Source organism: Camelus dromedarius, chromosome 7, assembly GCF_036321535.1.
Source record: "Camelus dromedarius isolate mCamDro1 chromosome 7, mCamDro1.pat, whole genome shotgun sequence".
NCBI classification, from domain to species: domain Eukaryota; kingdom Metazoa; phylum Chordata; class Mammalia; order Artiodactyla; family Camelidae; genus Camelus; species Camelus dromedarius.
Genome location: NC_087442.1, coordinates 36,059,704 through 36,080,139, shown reverse-complemented (window position 1 = coordinate 36,080,139; position 20,436 = coordinate 36,059,704). Strand labels below are relative to the sequence as shown.

Here is a 20,436-nt window from a genome sequence, read left to right as displayed (position 1 = left end):
ATATGCAATTATAAAGCTCAAAATAGCATCTTCAGGAGAAAAAATAATGATTCACACTTCTAAAGATGCTCAGGCCACAGCTGCAATCTGTTCTTGTGGCCAAAACCCTTGGAAAGCCAAATTAAGGGAAGCCACATCAGGTCTGATTGCTGGGACCCAAAGAGTATCCTGCTGTCTGGAGCAGGGAATGACTACACTCTGGAGAGACACGCAGGCAGCTGGCACGGACCTTCATGGAGCTGCTGGCTTGGCTTTCCAACCTATAGCAGCCATCCCATGGGGCCAAGCTCCCTTCGGGACCTAGTGCTGGGTGCACCTGATTGGGCAGGAGGCGTCTTAGGAGGAGCAGTTTGCTGGCCTCTCCCTGGAGTCCAAGCTCTGGACTGGGTGAAGTCCACCCTGCTTCCCGTAGCGAGGGTGTGGGTAGGAAAGAAGAAATGAGCTGAGAGCTGTCTGGAGGCAGATGGGAATATAATAAATTAGGAAGTCACACAGCTGTGTGTTCTGAAACACAAGATTGAAAATAGATCACTTTTTCCTCTTTGGGGAACACACTGTAGTGTTGATATTTTCTAATTCAAATTTGGACCCAAGAGGCCTTCTCACCAAATTACCCTGAGGAGGGGGAGGAGGGGGCGGGATGAAGAGGAGTCCTTTTGTATAACTTGTTCTCACTTACTTTAGAAGGAAAAAGGATGCTATTTGAGAGGTTTCAGGGTAGAACACAGTAGTTCATAAAAAATTTAGTGCTGTCTGTAAAATATTTTTGGAACCGACCCTGAAGCAAATTGAAAGCTAGTCTATTCATGCAGTAAATACTTATTAAATGCAGGTTTTATGTAAAACACTGGATCAGAGGCTAGGATGGAACATGAATTCACTCTGAGTCTAGTCCTCGAAGAGCTTACAGTCTGTAAGGAAGACAGGATATTCTTTAAAAAATGAAAGCCGTGGTTCATACTTCTGCACAGTATTTAAAAGTAAACAGCGCAGTAGCCTCCCACAGCCGTTAACTGCATCTAATGCCTTTGTGACCTCAGTCTACTTAAACTCGAAGGCCCTTCATTTAGAAATGGAGATGCTGTAAGGGTTAACAGACCTCATGGAATTGCCTGCCAAACAGAACGTATATAATAAATGGTAGCGGTCTTTTTTAAAAAAAATAATAAATCCTTTCTACTTATCTTCAAGTGCTCAAGGTTGGGAGACTCCACTGACATCTGTCTTCTAATCTCCTCCAGCAATCGGGAAAATCTCCCCATCCAAAGGCTTCAGGTTAAGGATGAGAAGTTTTATAAGGTACCTCAGAGCCTTCTGCCCTTTGCTGCTCTCCCAAACAGTGGGGACTCCCTGGGGGTCAACCTAACACTACAGGGATTATGTTAAGGGTGGAAACTGAGGGCATGCTCCTGGGTTTTTGTTTTACTCATGTCTGCTTTGATTTTCAAAACCTTGTAACTTAGCATTTCATCACTATTTCAGTGCAGTCTGGCATTCTGATTCTGTTGTTTTAATTCCTTTCTTTTTCTGTTCTATTTTATTTCACTTTACCAGCTATTTGAATCTTCCAGCATTCTGCTTACACTTTCTCCCTGATTTCATGCTTCTAATTGCATCTTTCTCAATTAATATTCTGCTTTTACAACATCCTAGGACCTTTTGGCTCATAACCTGGTGCAACACAACCCCACGATAAATGCTAGGGAATGTGATTAACTCTCTGGGAAAAAAAAGAAAGAAAAAAAGCCCATGGGTCCAGACCGTGGGTTTGAAAGAGACAGATTATCTGCAGAACTAGGGGAAAGCAGTTTTCACACTTCACAGTTTTGGAGTGAGACTAGTAACTTTAACATGAGGTTGATTTCCCAGATGAGGAGTGAAGGTGCCATCCATGCAAACAGCCTCCTTTAACTACTGTGATCTCTTTACTTTTATGTTTTTCTTTTTTTATTTATTTTTTTAAACTTTTTTTATTGAGTTATAGTCATTTTACAAGGTTGTGTCAATTTCCAGTGTAGAGCACAATTTTTCAGTTATACATGAACATACATATATTCATTGTCACTTTTTTTTCCACTGTGAGCTACCACAAGATCTTGTATATATATTTCCCTGTGCTATACAGTATAATCTTGTTTATCTATTCTACATTATGCCTGTCAGAATCTACAAATTTGAAATCCCAGTCTGTCCCTTCCCATCCCCCTCGGCAACCACAAATTTGTATTCTGTGTCTACGAGTCTGTTTCTGTTTTGTATTTATGTTCTTTTTTTTATTTTATTTTTAAGATTCCACATATGAGTGATCTCATATGGTATCTTCCTTTCTCTTTCTGGCTTACTTCACTTAGAATGACATTCTCCAGGGACATCTATGTTGCTGCAAATGGTGTTATGCTGTCTTTTTTATGGCTGAATAGTATTCCATTGTATAAATATACCACTTCTTCTTTATCCAGTCATCTGTCAATGGACATTTAGGCTGTTTCCATGTCTTGGCTATTGTAAATAGTGCTGCTATGAACATTGAGGTGCAAGTGTCTTTTTTGAAGTAGGGTCCATTCTGGATATATGCCCAGGAGTGGGATTACTGGGTCATACAGTAAGTCTATTCCTAGTCTTTTGAGGAATCTCCATACTGTTTTCCACAGTGGCTGCACCTAACTGCATTCCCACCAGCAGTGTAGGAGGATTCCCTTTTCTCCACAGCCTCTCCAGCATTTGTTATTTGTGGACTTTTGAATGATGGCCATTCTGACTGGTGTGAGGTAATATCTCATCGTAGTTTTGATTTGCATTTCTCTGATAATTAGTGATACTGAGCATTTTTTCATGTGCCTATTGATCATTTGTATTTCTTCCTTGGAGAATTGCTTGTTTAGGTCTTCTGCCCACTTTTTCTTTTTTTTAATGATGTTCCTACTTATATAAGAAGCTGCATGTCCTGAAATCCGTATAATCCATATAATTGTGTATATCACCACTGGATTTTAGGTAAGCCACTTCCTCAGCACTGCAGAAGAACAGAAGGGAAGGTGGATGACAGTTTCACTGCATATGCCTTTGATGTGCACTGGGGAGTGGCAGGTGGTGGGGAGCCTCTCTCAGACCTCCAATGGTGAGCAGATGCTCTGAAGATGCTTTGAGCCAGGCTCCTGCCACTGCTTCTTCCACGATGCCTCATCCAGCGGCACCGAACCTTCCACCCTACAGCTATTCTTGGTAGCCTCTTGCTAGGCAGGGCTGCTAGCACCTTTTGCTCTAAGAAGCAACTGACCAGAACTGGATACAATTTCAAATCACTTTTATTTACTTATTTTGAATTTTTTCCTAAAATTATATTTAAATTTTTTCTGCCATAAAAACATATATTCATATTTTTATAACAATGTTGTGATGTGTGTGTGTGTGTGTGTGTGTGTGTGTGTGTGTCAAGGGAGAGAGAATGATACAGCAATTCTGGCAAAATGTTAACACAACAGAGGTGAACCAGGGTGAAAGGCATATTATGAATGGGTTCTTTGGACTTTCTTAAAAAAAAATGTTTTTCGGAAAGAAACATATTTTATTTCCACTCATTTTTCATTGCTCTTCTTTATCAGCTCCTCCTTACCAACTGTCACCTCCTTATTTTTCCCAAGGAAACTCCACCATCATTCCATGAAGTTTCCGCCCTGGTTCCCATTGGTATTTTGGAACGAGCTAGAAGCCTGCACGCTGACTGAGGAACTTACATCTTGGTCACATATTAATGTTTTCCTTCCAGGAGTGAAACATTTGTTTAGTTACATATTTGAAACTTGTGTTGCATGTCTTAGTCAAGCCTTACAGTTTTCTTCACATGAGTCCAAGATATTTTCCATTGGGATTATTCTGAAGCGGTTTACATTTTTATTGCCACTGCCAGAGAAACCCTTTCAATCCACTTTATAATTAATGAATTACCACTGACATATGGAAATGCTACTAAGTTTTGTTTATCCACGATGTAGCTAGTCTTCTAAATTACATTAATTGTCACAGCTTTTCCTTTGTTTCTCCAGGGATTTCTAGATAGTTTCATCGTCTATAATTTAAAGTACTTTGTTTCTATCAATACAGATACCTCTGTCTGTGCTTGGTGAACACCAGCACCCTATGTACCCTACTCTAGTTTTGGGTTTTAATGGCAAAGCTGTTTTGCTACCACCATTTTAAATATCATGGTGGCTTGTTGCTTTATAGTAGTTTAAAAAACGATGCTAAGAATGTATCCTATTCCCAAAAAAAAAAAAAAAAAAAAAAACCCAATGTATCTCATTCCATCTTTAACAAATGATATGAAATGTTATGAAATACTATTTTGGATTAATTGAAATTAGCATTTCCATTTTTGTATAGCATTTATTCAGGTGAGATGGGCACCGATCTGTTTTCTATCATTTAGCTCCTCTTGCCTGCCTAGGACAAATAGACTTTTGGGCCAAATTCAAGGTCCATTGCTAGTAAATGCAAAGGCCTTTATGATGTGCATTTTGTAAAAATTCATAGTTCTTCGGTCTTTATTTTTTATTTGCCTTTGTTTTCACCATTTATTTCTTTTTAAATTATCTTTATGCTTTTCTATAAATCACCTCAACTTGTAGGGGAAACAGGGCCAGAAATAAAAGGAAAAAAACTATTAATGCAATAGAAAGCATAACAAAAGAGACACAGATAAAGTGCTACAGGAGTTTAGAGGAGGATGTGATACCCTCCCAATGCAGGGGTCAGGGGAGGAATCAGAACAGTCATCCAAACTTGGTGATTGAGACGAACCTGGAGGAAAAGTATCTCTATAAGGCAGAAGAAGACAACAGGCGTCTGTGTTCTTTCAATACATCTGTGCCTCTCTTTATTTATGAGGCTGGGCAAATCTACCAGGCTTCCCTCTTGCTCTATAATCTGAGACAATAGGAATGGATATTGACAGTTTCCAGCTATATATCTTCTCAGAAATAATGTAAAAAGGAGCAAGTCCTGAAACAGCCTACAATAAATATAAATTATCCTCATACATTTATAATTGAGATGTGCTTGATATATTCTTTCCAACTGCCCAGTTACATTTCTCTCAGCCATCATTTCCTATGGAGACAGACGTTACACTGTAATTCAGAAGTATCCAGAAGGATCGCCTTCTGAAACCCCAACAAACCACCACAGAACTTCAGATTCTTAAGACAGCCACTAAATGCACAGGAGCTGGCTTTGCTATGGGATGGGATACATCTCAGTGTCTCTGAATCTGTGCATATTCAACTTAATGTTACTTTCGTCAAGAAGAGAGCATTTTAGTTAGCAAAACACATTGACCTATGCATTGCCTCATCTGATTCTCAGATGAGAATGATGATGGTTATGGTGATGATGACGGTTCCCCATTACAAACGGGAGACGAAGAAGCAAGACGGCTAACCACCTTGACAAAAGACCAAATCCGTTATGCCTATTACCCAGGGCTTCTGATTCTGAAGACAAGAATCTTACATTCAGTCCCACTGTCTTCTGGTAATCCTGTCATAAATCCTGATATCAGTTTTATAACTATTCTAAACAACCACTCTGGAGTGACTTTTATACTCGCCTATGACACTTCAAACTGGGGCCAAAAGTACATGTAACTTCCTAAATCTGGGCTCAGGCCTTAAACATTGTTTGTTTTTACATCAAACTCAACGTTGAAGTAGAGGATGAAAGTCGAAGTAGAATATAAACATTGAAGACAGAATCAAGATTTGAGAGGCTTCAACTTTCCATGGAGCATGGGTACCAGCTAGTATTAGAAGGAAAAAAAAAAAAAAAAAAGTCCTTAAGAGGTTTAATTGTTACAAGCTAATTTTCTTGAGTTTTCTTAGCCAGAATGTTCTAAGAATGAAACTGATGGATGGTACTTCTCCAGGTACGAAAACACCAGTGTCCCGGAGTTAAGTGTCTATTCTAATTGCTGTGTACTCCAGAGAGTCCTTCAGATTGCTCGTCTGTGTTATTTTTACTTGCTAAAGCAGAGGTGTCTGGGTGATGCATCATACAAGGTGCTTCACTCAGCACCACCGGTGTGTTATAATAAATATTTCCACTGAAAGACAAAGTAAGGAAACGCTGTACATTTTCATAGTGCGTGATGCAGATTTCATTCTTTTTTTTTTTTTAAAGAGAAGCAATTATTAAATTTTAATCAAATTATATATGGTCAAACAGGTGAAGATGGCAAAATTGTCTCAGAGAAATATGAAGGATTCAATCACCCATCTAGGTCCATCTGCCCTTCAGAACACACATGAGAATAACCCAGACACAAAAGCATAACTGAGGAAGTGGAAATAGCCATTTGCTAAAAGGAAAGTAAGGTGGTGGTGCCCTGGCATCTTAGTGATGAAAAATGAAATACATTATAATCAAACTTCAATTTCCATCTTTCTGCAACCTTTGAAATTGCTACTTCAAAAACAGTGCATTTTCCCAACTCCCAATAAAGGCAAAATGACAAAGGGCTGTGATCTGACTTCAATTTCTTACAGTTTTTTTGTAGCAGCAAGGAAAACACAGAAAATACTCTTTAAAGTAATGGAACAGAATTAAGGGTTTCAAGTAGCTTTTTCCCCTATCTTAACAGAGCCCCAGTTTTATTCAGCTACCTATTATTCTGTGGTCACTTAGGGAAGGCTGGTTTCAATTTAGAGAGGAGTTAATGACTACTCAGACCTTTGGAAGGTTCCATTCCCCTCTCAGTGTTTGGGTTAGGTCCAGGCACAGGCCATAGTGTTAGCCAATGATACATGAAAGAAAGTTTGCTGAAGGGCTTTTGGAAACATTTCCGCACACCTAAAAGAGACTCACTGGAGGAGACAGCCTCTTGCTCCTCTGAACCGTGTGATGGTAGCTGCCACCTTGCCACCAGCATGAGGGCAAGATTGGTACACCAAGAATGGCAGAACCAATAGATGTAAAGAACTTGGGTCCTTGACGGCATCTCTGAACAGTTAACAAACCCTAGGACCTACTCAACTCTGAAACTGTGACATGCAGTAGATGTTTTTCTTACATTGACCATTTTGGGTTTTGGGGTTGAGATTTCCTTTACTTGCAGCTGAAAGCACCCAGACTGATGGACTATCTGGGCCAGGGCTAGAGTAAGGTAAGCTTGTCCCTGGTCCTGGCACAGTACCTTATCAAGCTTGCAAATTCTTGTCATACCCAGAAAACAAAATCTAATTCTGGAATTTTATACCCAGGACTTGAACATTTCTTATTATTAAAATCCTTCTACTGGTTCCCACTGCCTGGTGAAGTCCAAACCCCTCTGCACTGCACATCCTTATACTGACTCTTGGCTCTTCTGCCAGAATCTCCTCCATTACTTGCACCCTCAAGTCTTCTGCTTTAGCCATATTGAAGTAAAATCCCTTGGTATCTGTTGGGGATTGGTTCCAGGATAGGTTGAATCTGAGGATGTGGAACCCGAGGATATGGAGGGCCGACTGTAGAATTCTCTGAACCTCCTGGTCTTTTCACCTACAGTTCTCCCTGCCTGGAATTTCCAACAGCTGCTGCCCACCACACGCACATGTGTGCCTGCCTGGTTATTCTTCTCTTCATCTTCGTGAGTCCACACTCAAATATCTCTTCTTGGAAGATGTGACATCTTCCAAGGCTCTCCCTTCCTCAGCCTGCCTGGCTCCTTATGAACAGAAAAAACTGAACACCACCTCCTAGTAACATTAATGTAACTTAAATATAATGTTACAAATAGAAAGATATTTTATAATTATTTATGTGAAAGGTTCTCCAGTCAGCATGTGAGCTGCTTGAGGATGGAGTGTGTGTTCTAAGTCCTTGTCATCAAGGATTATATACTGACTCACAGAGGAGGAGCCCTAGTTAATGAATGAATGAATGAAAGACAAAAAGAAATATCCTAGCTCTAAATGTATTTGGAACAGAACTGGATGGGGTGCTATGTATCCAAAGGATAAGTAATTAATCTATTTGTATCAGAAATCAAGTTTTCTTTGCATCCCCCAACAACTTACAATTGCTTTGGAGACAGTGGTTAATGATAAAAACCAGTTGCCATTTTTAGCTCCTGTTAGGAGCTGGGTTTCTTCATAAGGACTTCACAACCGTCATAAGCATCTATGGATTTGTCCTTGCTATGCCTCCCTTCTTCAGTAAGGTGGTCACTTCCTGCTTCCCACTGCCCTCACCCACTCACACTCACAAATACACTCTTCTTCTGAAAACTGGCTCGCTCTACTCCAACCAGGCTCTTCTCAGGGGGGCTGCCAATTCTACAACTCAGGCCATGGAGATCTGTGACCACTTCCAGGTCCACAGTATTCTTTGAGATTTTTAAAATTGAAACTGAGAGAAAACAAAATGCCTTGCTTTCAAAGAGCCTCATGAAGAAAACAGGTTTAAAAATTTTTTAGTCAAGAATGTGGAGAGTGAAGAAACAAGGGACATTGTTCCGGGCCCTGGTTCCAGCTGTCACTAAAGCAGCGCACCCCCCACCCCCATCACTTAACCTGCAGTTTGTTTATGGAAAGTGAAATCCTATCACTTGCAAAAAAGCTATCCATCTTCCAACTAAAGCAATATCCATTATCTTATTTAATCCTCCCAACAACCACGAGTGGCAGATATTATCTTTATTTTATAGATAAGAAACCAGAAGCTCAGAACAGAGCAGAAGCCTGCCCAAGGCATCCAATTAGTAGCTAAGCTGTGATTCAAAAACGGGTCACTCAGATGCCAAAATGCAAACACTTGACTTTCCTGCCTCATTCCACACTGTTCTTTGGGCAACCCAAACATCAACTTGAGCTCAGTGACCCTAGACAATATGCAGTAGGTACAAGTCTTCTCTTCATTAATAAAGGTGGATGTTATTGACCTGATTAACTCCTGGGGGTGTTACGGACTTCAATTACCTTGAAAAAGTGCTCGGAGAATACAAACAGGCATTGTTTTCCAGACCACACTATTAAACATTTGCATCTTATGATATCAATAATGGGATCCAGAAAAATAGTGCTTTTCTAAGAGTAATCTAAAAAAAAAAACAACCCTGTGCATAAATATTTGGCATTAGTAATTTAACTGAACATTAATATGTTTGCTTTAGACACCAAGATACAATTTCAGAAGTGAGTTTCCTCCAAAGACCTTAAATCAGATCAAAAGACAAAGCATTTCTAGAAAACTGAATCTTCGTACTTTTATAGAAAAACCAGTTAGAATTTCAGTTGAGTACTTCTTTGGTCTCAGTAGTTGCTTACATGTGACTGTGACGTTCCAGGTCAATGATTAACACAAATCTAAGAAGAACCATGAACTTAGAAATGGAGAAAAGCAAACACACAGAAACCAAAGGAAGATGGATTTGCATGTAAAACTAATTTTCCTCAGAAGAAAAATAGATAGCTCTTCTAACATAAGGGTGCACTCAGATTTACTTTTCCTATTAGTAACTTATTTAATATGGCAATGAACAAAAGGCAATCCATTAAAAAGCAATTTTCCTCTTACTACAGGGTGTTTCATCATTTGATGTCTAGCACTCAATCAGAATGTAGCAATCCTTTAATATTTCATGAACAGAATACAACTAATTTGGGCATGTAGACTTCAGAACGTGGGCGTCTTTGGTAAGCCTTGCAAAAATGTCACAAATGGCCTTTGCAGTCAGTGAATGGTCGAGTACAGGTCAACCTCAAAACTCAAACTATCAAAACATTGGAAAAATTATTCCTTAGAACAGATAATGGGCATATATATATATATATATACATTTATGACTAATAGGAAAAAAATATGAGTCCCAACTCATTTTTACACTTCTCAAATGGAAGACCGTGGGAGACAGAGATCATATCTGGTTCACCTGCATACCTGCAGTGTCCATCACAGTCCCTGGCATATTGTAAGCAATCAGCAGATTTTTATTAAACTGATGAGTAAATGCACTTTTTTTTATCTAAGTTGTCCAACTGTCCAAGCCCAACCTTATTGCAGAGACCAGATCTGACCAGGTGCTAAGCAGCAAGTTGTGGCCGAACGTGCAGAATTCCTACTCTGTTACCTCATCCCATAGGAATGGGATTCTGTCCTGGTTCCTGGCTTGACTACCAGGTCCTCAAAAATCTGGGAAGGCTGCTTTACACCAGCCAGAGGTCAGTCCCTATTCTGTGCCAATTCCCTCCCTCAAAGCACAGAGCTGACACTCACCTGAGCAGCGCTGTCTGCTCAGACTCCGGCCACCAAGGTTCCCGTCTGCCCACCTGATGGGGCCCCAGTGACAGGGAGGAGAGTCCAAGGCAGATCCACATTATACAGCCTGAAACTTGGCCATCTTGTCCAAGTTAGCTCCCCTAGGGTGAGTGTTATCTGTTTCCGGGGTATTCCTCTTACTGCTACCTCTGCCACTGAGGTTGAAGCCAAAATGAATGCAACCACTCAAATCATCACCCCCACATGCTCCAATCTACTTCTGGGGAGAATGTGGGATGGTAAGAGCACAGCAAAGTTTGCCAGTATGTGACCCAAGAACTAAAAGGTCGTGAGTGGCAGAGACAGAACCAAGCTGGCCCTTATCCTCAACATTCCCCTTCTAGTCCACCATAGCTCTGTTTTGTGCCAACTCAGCATAACAGACACGTGTCTGTTGGACAAACGGGAAGAGCAGAAAGCTGGGTATGGCAGCCAAAACACAAAAGAGCATACCTCCTGCTGCCACCACACTGAGCGCTGACAGCCAAGGCAGGCCACCGGGGGTGGTGTGGGGGGACGAAAATGAGGGAGGGGAAGAAAAGGACATTGAAGACCAATAACCTGGGCATAAGAAGTACCAGCCAAGCAGAGCACGACTGTTCTCTGGTTTCTGAAACTCTTAGGTGGTCCTGCAATGCTTTTTAGCAAGTGGCTTTCTATAGGTCCCCCCAGAAAACTGTGATAAACATGAAATAGTCACAGTTACCAGACCGAGGAATTCAGAAGGATTTGTTTGATTCTGGACTTTAATCCTTCAGCCGAATACACAGTAAGCCACACAGTGGACAGAAATCTCATCAAGTTAATCGATGAGCAGTAATGTCAAGGATCCAGGTAACCTGAAATGTTAACACCGGTGATCAGTGAACCTGAGGCGGCTGACACAGAAGTCTCTCAGGTCAGGCTGTTGCTCTTCTGATGCAAAAATGCCCTAATTTGGGCTCATAAGTAATGAACTTCCATGGCAGTTCCATGTCAGTTTCAGCTTCAGCTTCTCTCCCTCACTCACCCACACTGGACGATGGTAGCGTCTGCTGTGCTTGGTCAAACAGGCCCAAATTCTTAGCTTTTCCCTTATTAAGTTCAGAAAATTTTAATTTCCTTTAGCAGTGACTGTAGTCAGTTCTACACTGGAAGTAAAACACAACCCCCTTTCCAATTTAATCATTAGATTCCTTCCCATTAATCATTTCAGACCATTATTTTAAGCTCTCAAGCAGGTGACTAAATATTTGTGCTTTCACAATAATACCAAACACCCGAGATTTCTCTGTATAAACAGTCTTCTTGGGCGCCCAATGTTATTAAGCCTACAAGGAAAGATTTATATGTGTGTCGACTCCATAGCTGTCGGACGGAATAGAAGGCAGCCACTATTAAGGAGCCTCAGTGTTGACAAAGATTGCGGGCCGGGTTAAATCAGATTTGCCTTAACCAGTTAAAGCCAAATTATGCCACTGAGCAAAAGGCAGGAAAATTATCATGCCTTCTTTTTCAGGTATCCTCTCCTAAATTTTGTATTATGAGGAAGAAAAAGAGCAATAAGCATATCTCTGACTACATTTTTCATGATCAACTACCTATTTTCTTCAATAATTCCTTCTTTCTTAGAGAAAGCATTCTGAACAAGTAAGATACGGGAAGCAAGAGGATTTCATTAAGGTATGCAATTTTTCCTTATAGGAAAAAATATTGTTTCAGAAGAAAGAAAAGAAAATGATCCACTGGTAGCTTAAAAACTGGAATTTTAAAAAATAAATCCACATGTCTTTTTCCCAAATAGAGTATTAAACGCAAGGCTGTCTTAATATATACTCATTTTTACAATATTTGAAATTCAGTCACAGGACCTGCAATTTTTTCCATTCTGGTGGATTTTAATAATGTTTCTTCCCAGAACAGACATGCAGAAATACACACACGGGAAACCTGAGCCAAAAACGGTCCACGTGATGCCTGTGTACAGATGTCAGCACCTTGGGAACCCTCCGTGGAGGTCAGGGTGCTCCCCTGGAAGCTGGGTCTCCGCCCAGCTTCACACCCATGTGGGGAACCAGTGTACTTACGCAGCTCGCCCACTTTCAAGATCTCACACAGCATCTTGGTCAGCTCTATACTACTGCGGCCGAAGGGACATTCGTGCTTATCTTCTCGGCTACTGTTCTCCAGCACGATCTGCAAGCAGGAAGGGGAACAGGTCAGAAAGGGAAGTCAGTTTGTGACAAACGCCAAAAACGTTGGCTCCACTGTAATAGAGAAATAGATCCTCTCCAGATCACTGAACTATGGCCCTTGGACGCAGCACAAAATGGTACTCTAAGTGTATTCTTTGACTATAGGCCTGAAAACTCTCATGCTTTCCAAATCTCCTGAAACCTTTCTCAGCTCTGTAAGAGGGTACTTGGCTCTCTGGTTTCCACTTACACAGAGGGGCCTATGGACAGTTTTTCAAAAAGGCACAATAAAGACTTTGAACTTCAGTGACAAAACCACTCTCTTGTCCTCCCAGTGGCATCTTCCCCTCCCTGGGGAAAGCAGCTCTTCTGTGACTTCAGCTCCTACATTCGATCACCTGTATCCCACAGGAGCTTCCATGTTCTTCCAAGATTTCAGCCTTGGCATTAGTGGCCTGGACCACGCCTAGGGACAAGTGACACAAACCGGACCAACCAGAGTCCCTCAGGGAAGGACTTCCCACACAAAAAGGGAAAACTGGCCCAACTTTGCAGGCGGTTCCCAAGAGGTATGAGTGCAGGAGCTCCCTCAAAGTGAGCCTGCAATAAAAAAAAGAAAAAAGAAAAGTCCCCACCCCCACCCTCCCCCCAAAATGCAAAGGAAAACAAAGAGGAGAGGCAGTGGCCGCCCTGGGAACATCTGAGCAGCCGGTCCCCTTGTTCCTGTAGCAAAGCTACTTCCCTGACCTTATGGTGTGTTTGTCCCACCTCTGAAAACCCCTTTGGGCCATCTCATAATTCTCCTCTTTCCTTAAGCGAGTTTGAGATATGCTTACCACAACGAAGGGAGCCCTTCTGCACATGTGTCAAAAGTAAAATAAGACATCAAAACGTTATTTTAAAGATACTAAACATCTAAAATAAAGGGCAATTAGCCAGCTGTTCTAAAACACACAAAATAAAATAAGGTTCCTAAACTTAAAATTCATATGCCAACAAAAGGAATAATCCACTTATCCATCCCTGAAGCCACCTCCAACTTCCCCAGGGGAGCCGTCTGGTATGTCCTCCACAGCATAACCACCCTGAGTAGGTGTCTCCCATTTACAACAATGCTGTGCACAGACTTATGGTATTTTTCCCTCAGTCTATGACCTCTTCAGTGTCAGAAATGGTGTTTTATTCATTCAGTCACCAGTAGTAACTGAGTACCTGTTATCCACCAGGAAGACCCCTAGACCCCATAAAGTGGAAAACAAGACCAGGGCTCTGACTGACTTACTGGAACATCCAGTCTAATTGAGGGAGGTAGATAAAATAAAAGAGGTAATTGCAGTTTACAACAAGGGCTATGAAAGAAAAGGTGACTGGTTGAGGTGGTAAAGAGTAACAGGGAAGAGCTGGGGAGGAGAGTGTAGGTAATCAAGTGACTACTGGGAATCAAAGGATGAGAAAGAACTTGCCAAGTCAAGGTCTGGGAGAAAGAACATTCAGGTAGCAGGATCAAGGGCAGAGCCCCTGAGTCATGTGGGACGTGTTTCGGACACATCCTTTGTATTCTTGCCTGGTCTACAATGTGGAGGGGTCTGGAGTTGTGCAGGGCAGCAGTCTGGGCTCCAGGAGCCTTGAGTGGGGCCAGAACCACTGCCTCAGGGCTGTTGGGGTGTCATGCTCACATCCTGAGATGCTAACCGTGAGTGGCATGCCCTGATGTGTTTTGAAAAGATCTGCAGGTGTGAAGAATGGATGGTAGGAAATAAGAGAAGGTGCAGTCCTTCTGGGGAGCCGGCAGCATCCGGGGCAGAGATGAGGGTGGCTCAGACTGGGCCGGCTCGGCGCACTCAACCCCGTAAGTGATCAAATGAGGCAAGGAGAGCAGACAAGGAACGAAGAGGGGAAGGCTTTTAGGAAAGAGATAAAAAAGAAGACTATTTGGAAGGAGGATAAAGAAAGGAGAGGAGGAGAAAAGGGGGAAGAAGAGAAAGTAAATGAAAGGGCTGTGTGACACAGGCAGACTTCCCAACAGTGAAGTAACGCGAGGCAGCACGACACAGGGCGAACGGTTTAGAACCAAAGGAGTAGGATTTCAGTAACAGTGTGTTCCCACTGTTTGCTGCACAAACACCATAACGATAACACACACACACACACATAATTATCATACACATTGATAGCAGCCCAGTAACAAGCCCACTGTTTCCACTTGGGGCTGTTTCTTCCAGCACTGCACTTACAGCAAGCTGTAGCACAACGTAGTTTGCATATTCAGTCTCCTTTTCCACTTGATGCATCACAAGTAATTTTCTAAACCTTCATCCTTGTTGCTTTATCACCCTTATGATTGTCCAAAAAGTCGATGAATCATCCCATTTTGTGGGACTTTTCAACTGTATGCAGCATATGCTCACATAAATAACTGTGCACTGAGTATCACCACGATCCCAGCCTTTACTGTCCTTGGGATTTATGATAAAATTCCTTCCTTACACTCTCTTTAGGGACCACATGTTCCGGGTTGGTTGTTTCTTCCTCTGAGAAAGCTGATCGTAAGCTCTAACTAAATCCCTTCTCTTGCCAAGCAGGAGGGACCAGTGCTGGAGTCCTTGAAAGGCTCTGCCCCTTTTCACGGTCTCTTCTGGAAATCTGCCTAAATGGGAACGGTCTCATTAAACTGAGCGTGACTCACCACCCTCTTCCTTTTAGAAGAATCCTGTCTGGTTCTAACCAGGAATCTCAGTTCAGGAAAACAGGAGAGAAGAACAACTACATCCCCATCAATCAGGGAACCTTCAACTCTCTTGTAAAATGTTTGTATCCGAGATAGCCACATCAAGGGAACAGCAAGAAGACAGAATAGAAAGAAAAGACAGGAGACAGGTAGTTTCCAGCCAGCTCCCAGCTCCCAGCTCCCAGCTCCCAGCGAAGACATTCCCTCGCATTTCACATTAACATTCTATTAACATTTCATGAGCACATCAATATTTAATGAGGATGTGATCTGCATACACTGTAGATAGAATTACTGCAGCCAATAAATGTTCTGAAAACATTTCCAAGGCACTGTTTATTAGCAGGCACTAAATTAAGGAGTAATTTAAGTAATCAATATGTAAATCAGTATAGAGAAGCCCCTCTCTTTACTCTTTAATATGCCATCCATCTTATCATATTTACCCACCTAAAGAAAAATAAAGTCTCCTTGGCTGGTTTCTTTAGACACGGCAGACACAAATCTTTCAAGCTGCCTGTGTGGGCTTTCAGGTCAACATTCTTGCAGAAATATTTAGAAAAGACTGATTATGAGGTTTTCTATAAATAGATGTAAGTAAATGAGTAAATAAAGTTTTTCAAGTTTAAAAAAAGAAAAGACTGATCATGAGTGTTACTAATAAGATATTGCTATAGGCAGAGAGAATTCTTAGTCTAGACAGGAGCTTTTTTCAATTTAATACATTAATATGTCTATATTCAATTTCAACATTCTGGTATTAACCGTGTTTACCTGAGATGTTTTGAAAAATATCAAAGCATATTTTTCATCTTTATTTTTTTCCTTACTCTTTGGTTTTAAGAGCAAACATACTGGAACAGAAACCTCGATGGAGTACATATCAAAACCTGCTATTATCACTCATCTTAGAATATTTCATACACTAAAAGAAGTTGTAACTGCATATCTTGTAACACACTGGATATTTATGCAATATTAAGTATAAAACATTTTATTACATACTCTATGTTTACAGAGTATATTTACATATTTTCTATCCACCACTTCCCAACAGGGCCATAAGATGGATAAGGCAGGTATTATTATTATTGTCATAAGAGTGTTGAAAGAAGAGGAAGAGGCGACGTGCTTAGATCATAGCCTAGGTCAGTCCTGGTCTTCAATTTCCAAATCCCTTCTTGCCCCAATATAGTTTACAAATTGCCTTCACATACACATTGCCATGAAACTCAATGGATTTTATGTCTCAAGAGGCCACAGGAACTTTGGTCAACGTCCTCTGTCTCACCGAAGTGGGTCTCTAAATCCTAGCCCCTCCCAGACAAAAGTATAAGGTTCTCTCTTATCTCATTTATCCCCTGACAGTCAGTAACGATTGCTCAGGGTGAATGACTGTGTGTGGCGTGTCCCCACAGGCTACACTTCCATGCATTTTGAGTTCTTCCTCTGCAGGGGTGCAGACGACAAACCTATCCGGCTTGGGAGTGACCATTAAGTGCCAAGTACAAGGCCAGCCACAGTCCGGGACCCACGCTTCTCTGCCTCCTGGGACCACCCTTCCTCTCTTAGACTCAGCATCCCATTGCCGACACATTTAGCTGGTCGTCCCTGCCACACTTCCCTCCCTTTTCTCTGGAGCTCTCCTCATCCAGGGTGAGTTCAATCCATTCTGCTTTCCCTGTAGCCAACCCTGGAGCGAGCCTCGAGGGCTTCTCCTATCTCCTCTCACCTGGGGAGGCTTCTTGTTCAGGCTGCTTCAACTCTGAGGGTCAGATGAAGCAGAGCGGTCTCTACTCAGGCCACCAGGGACAGTGTGTGAACCTGTACTGTGTTCTCTCCAAAGAGAAGATATTGTTTATCTTGCCTCAATCCTGACCCGAAGCTATAGAGAGTGTGGGGCCAAACTAGTGTCAGCTCGCACTGGGCATTCCGTCTTTTGAGAATTGTACAGAAGTGCCAAAGAGCCCATTGCATATTAAATCACAAAAAAAAGGCAAAGAGCCTAAAGCAGCCTTGACAGAGTCAGTGTTCATCTCCTTCCCTCTTCCCATTCCGGGGAGGCCCTTGGCCAACATTGTACACAACGCTTTTCTCACGACTGCGGTGAGACTGGCTCTCTGACAACGGGCCCCTGGGGACAGATGAAAGCAATGCAGAGGCTCTCCCATCATTTTAGCTTGAGAAGCATAAAAAGAGTGTCATCACCTACTTACAGCAGAAATGCAAGATAAGAAGTCCCACATGCTTGTATTCAAGCAGGAATCTTCCAGAATCTTCCACAGGCATACAGGGTGGTATAAGTCCAGAGAATGAGCAAGGGACCCAAAGAATAAGCCACAGACTGATAGTTTTGGCACTGAAGTCTCAATACTAAACAGTTACAGCCACCATAAGACACCTGTCCTCAGAGTCTTGTCAACTTCACAAGCTCTGTTCAGATTGGTCTCCTGACCCACCAGAGGAAATGCCAGTCTTCTCCCATGTTAAATCAATAAATAAAAACCAAAAATCTTTATTTGTATCAATGAGTCCCTTTCCCCTCCAACACAGGAGTATTTTTACATTAGTAACAGCATCACAGAACACCCCAAAATGAAACGTTAGCCCTTAGATCACATCACCATGACCCAGAAATCTTCTGAGGTCAAAGTGTAAGGCCCCCTTGGAGTCCCCTTGCAGAGACATCTCCAACTTCCCCCTTGGTTCCAACGCTCATGGTGACGGGTCCCAGACAGCCAGAAGGAAGCATCAGAAAGAACACGGAGTTGCCTCATAGGGGCTGCACAAGATCTTAATTGTAATCGTGAATTTTGAGCTAGTCCCTAAAAATCAAACAAAAATGCCAAAGCCCCAACAGGATGAGTTTAAACGGGCAGAGAACGAAGAACATCATTACAGAAAGTACCAAGCAGGAAAATAAACCAGAACAAATCAGAATCCCAGGGTCTTAGGCCACCCGAGCCACCAGCCCTAGTTCCCAGATATGGGGAGTGAACCAACCCCAAAGGGAATATACCTAAAAGAGAAAGTTTTAAAGGCAAAGACAGAGGGCAGAGAAAGAGAAATAACAGCTAATATTTACCAAGAGCATTTATTTCCCAGGTCTCATTCTAAGTCCTTTTGCAGATTATCTCATTTAAGGTACACGTACTACCATGTGACAGAAATACTGCACCATCCCACTTTACAGATGGAGAAACCAAGGCAAAGAGATGCTGTATAATTTGCCCAACATCACATAGCACAGAAATAAGCAGACCCAGCACAGGAACGTAGGTGGCCTAACCGCACAGCACACATTCTCAGCTACTGATTCCTATGGAAACACATGATACCTATTCCTGCTGAAAAAGGAGAGGGTGAAATAATCATACAGCTTTGATCAGGAAAGTCCTTAACATGGTAACAGGTGAGTAGATAACGTGCCTCTGGACAGTCATGATCTTCTTGGATCTACTTCTAACAGACTTGGTGACTTGATGCACATTCCTTAACCTCAGTTTTCCCCTATAAAAACAGAATTAGAAATACCTACCCACAAAAGGCTGTAGATTAAAAAAAAAATGGAGGTAAAGATCCCTTAGTGCCTGGGACATCTCAAGTACTCACCACGGGAGATGATTGATCTACTGTTACTATAATAATTACATGGGCTCTTGTTTTACTGAAATATTCTTATAACTCTAGGGCAAAGGTATTGGAAAAAAAAAAACCCACACAACAGAAAACCAAACAGAACTGATACTGAGATTATTTATCTTGTTCTTTAGCTTAGATGGGTTTCCTGTAGTTCTTTCAGCATTTCTTTAGAACAGTAGTTCTCAAACTTGAGTGGGCATCAGAATTACCTGCATGGAGGGCTTATTAAACAGAAACTGCTCGCTTGCTCCCCCAGAGTTTGATTCAGAAGGTCTGCGGTGGAACCAAAGAAAATATCCAAGCAAGTAAACCAAACTCTAAATTCTTCTGAGGCGCTGGTGGGGACTGAGGGAGGGAGTGTTAGCAAAGCATTTCAGAGAACATGTAACAATTATTTTTAGCAACATACAGAAAGAAAGAAAGAAGGAAAGAAGGAAGGAAGGAAGGAAGGAAGGAAGGAAAGAAAGAAAGAAAGAAAGAAAGAAAGAAAGAAAGAAAGAAAGAAAGAAAGAAAGAAAGAAAGAAAGAAAGAAAGAAAGAAAGAAAGAAAGAAAGAGGGAGGGAGGGAGAGAGGGAGAGAGGGAGAGACGGAGAGAGGGAGGGAGGGAGGAAGGGAGGAGGGGAGGAAGAAAGGAAGAAAAAAAGAAAAAGAAAGCTTCTTCCCTGATCCTTAATCGGCCCTTTAGCTAGAGACCGCTGTCCATGGTACATACAGGGCTGAAAGGCCAATGACACCAAGCAATCGAGATGGAACAACCAGTTAAGAGTGAGTGTAACAGATCAGCAGAGAGAAGACCACCCAGAGAAGAGTTTGCACAGATTTAAAGAGCTGTTTCCAAGGGCAAAAGAACAATGCATTCTAGGAAAGGGAGAAAAAGGATGGATAAAGGGTCAGACTGGTGAAAAAACAAAGTGGAAAGCACACACAGGGAACTGAGATAAATAACAATCTGGACCAATGAGAAGAATGGTATAAAACCCAGCTAATGAGGTGAAATCCTTCCAGAATAAAATTAGGCAATTGCACATACAGAGGCATAATAAAGGCCATAAATATAAAATGGCAAGGAATTGACTGGGTAATGGTGTAGTAATTAAAGCCTGGAGGTTCATAATAGAACTCGGACTGAACATTAATCAACCAAAAAGAAATGCTGCCTGCACTTTGATATAGTGCAACAAAAGCAGGATGTGTGAAACACAGTGAGCAATCACAGCCACGCTCTGCTGAAAGGTCCTCCCTTTGAGTATGAAGTCACATAGTATCAAGAGGGGAAAGGATCAAATAAGAGCAGGGATGACTTGTGTTTGTGTCTGCACAAGGACCCTGATGTCATGCGCGGAAGCCGAGGCATCAGCTCTGTTGATCATTCCTCCAAAGGCAAGAGGATAGCAGGAGAGATTTTCCAGCTGACGCCAGCATCAGAGAAACTGGGCTGGAAGACCTCCTCTCCTATGCCAGTACATGTGTTCCTGGCCCAAGGATGGTACAGGTGTGAAGGCACCTGTAGATCTCCCTACAGGCTTGGAGAGGGAACATCTGGTTTATTTAAAACAGTGGTTTTCTAACTTAAGCATGCATTAGAATCATCTGGAGGCTTA

General features: G+C 41.9%; 1 protein-coding gene across 9 annotated transcripts in view; it reads right to left on the bottom strand.

Moving 5' to 3' along the window:
* The window catches only part of ELMO1 (engulfment and cell motility 1), a 490,805-nt gene that overhangs the window by 208,685 nt on the left and 261,684 nt on the right, over nucleotides 1-20,436 (bottom strand). For all 9 annotated transcript variants that reach the window (XM_031455196.2, XM_031455188.2, XM_031455189.2 and 6 more), the window contains one exon: nucleotides 12,357-12,465. In XM_031455196.2, coding sequence (XP_031311056.1) covers nucleotides 12,357-12,465 — 109 coding nt within the window. The remainder of the gene's footprint in view (nucleotides 1-12,356; nucleotides 12,466-20,436) is intronic.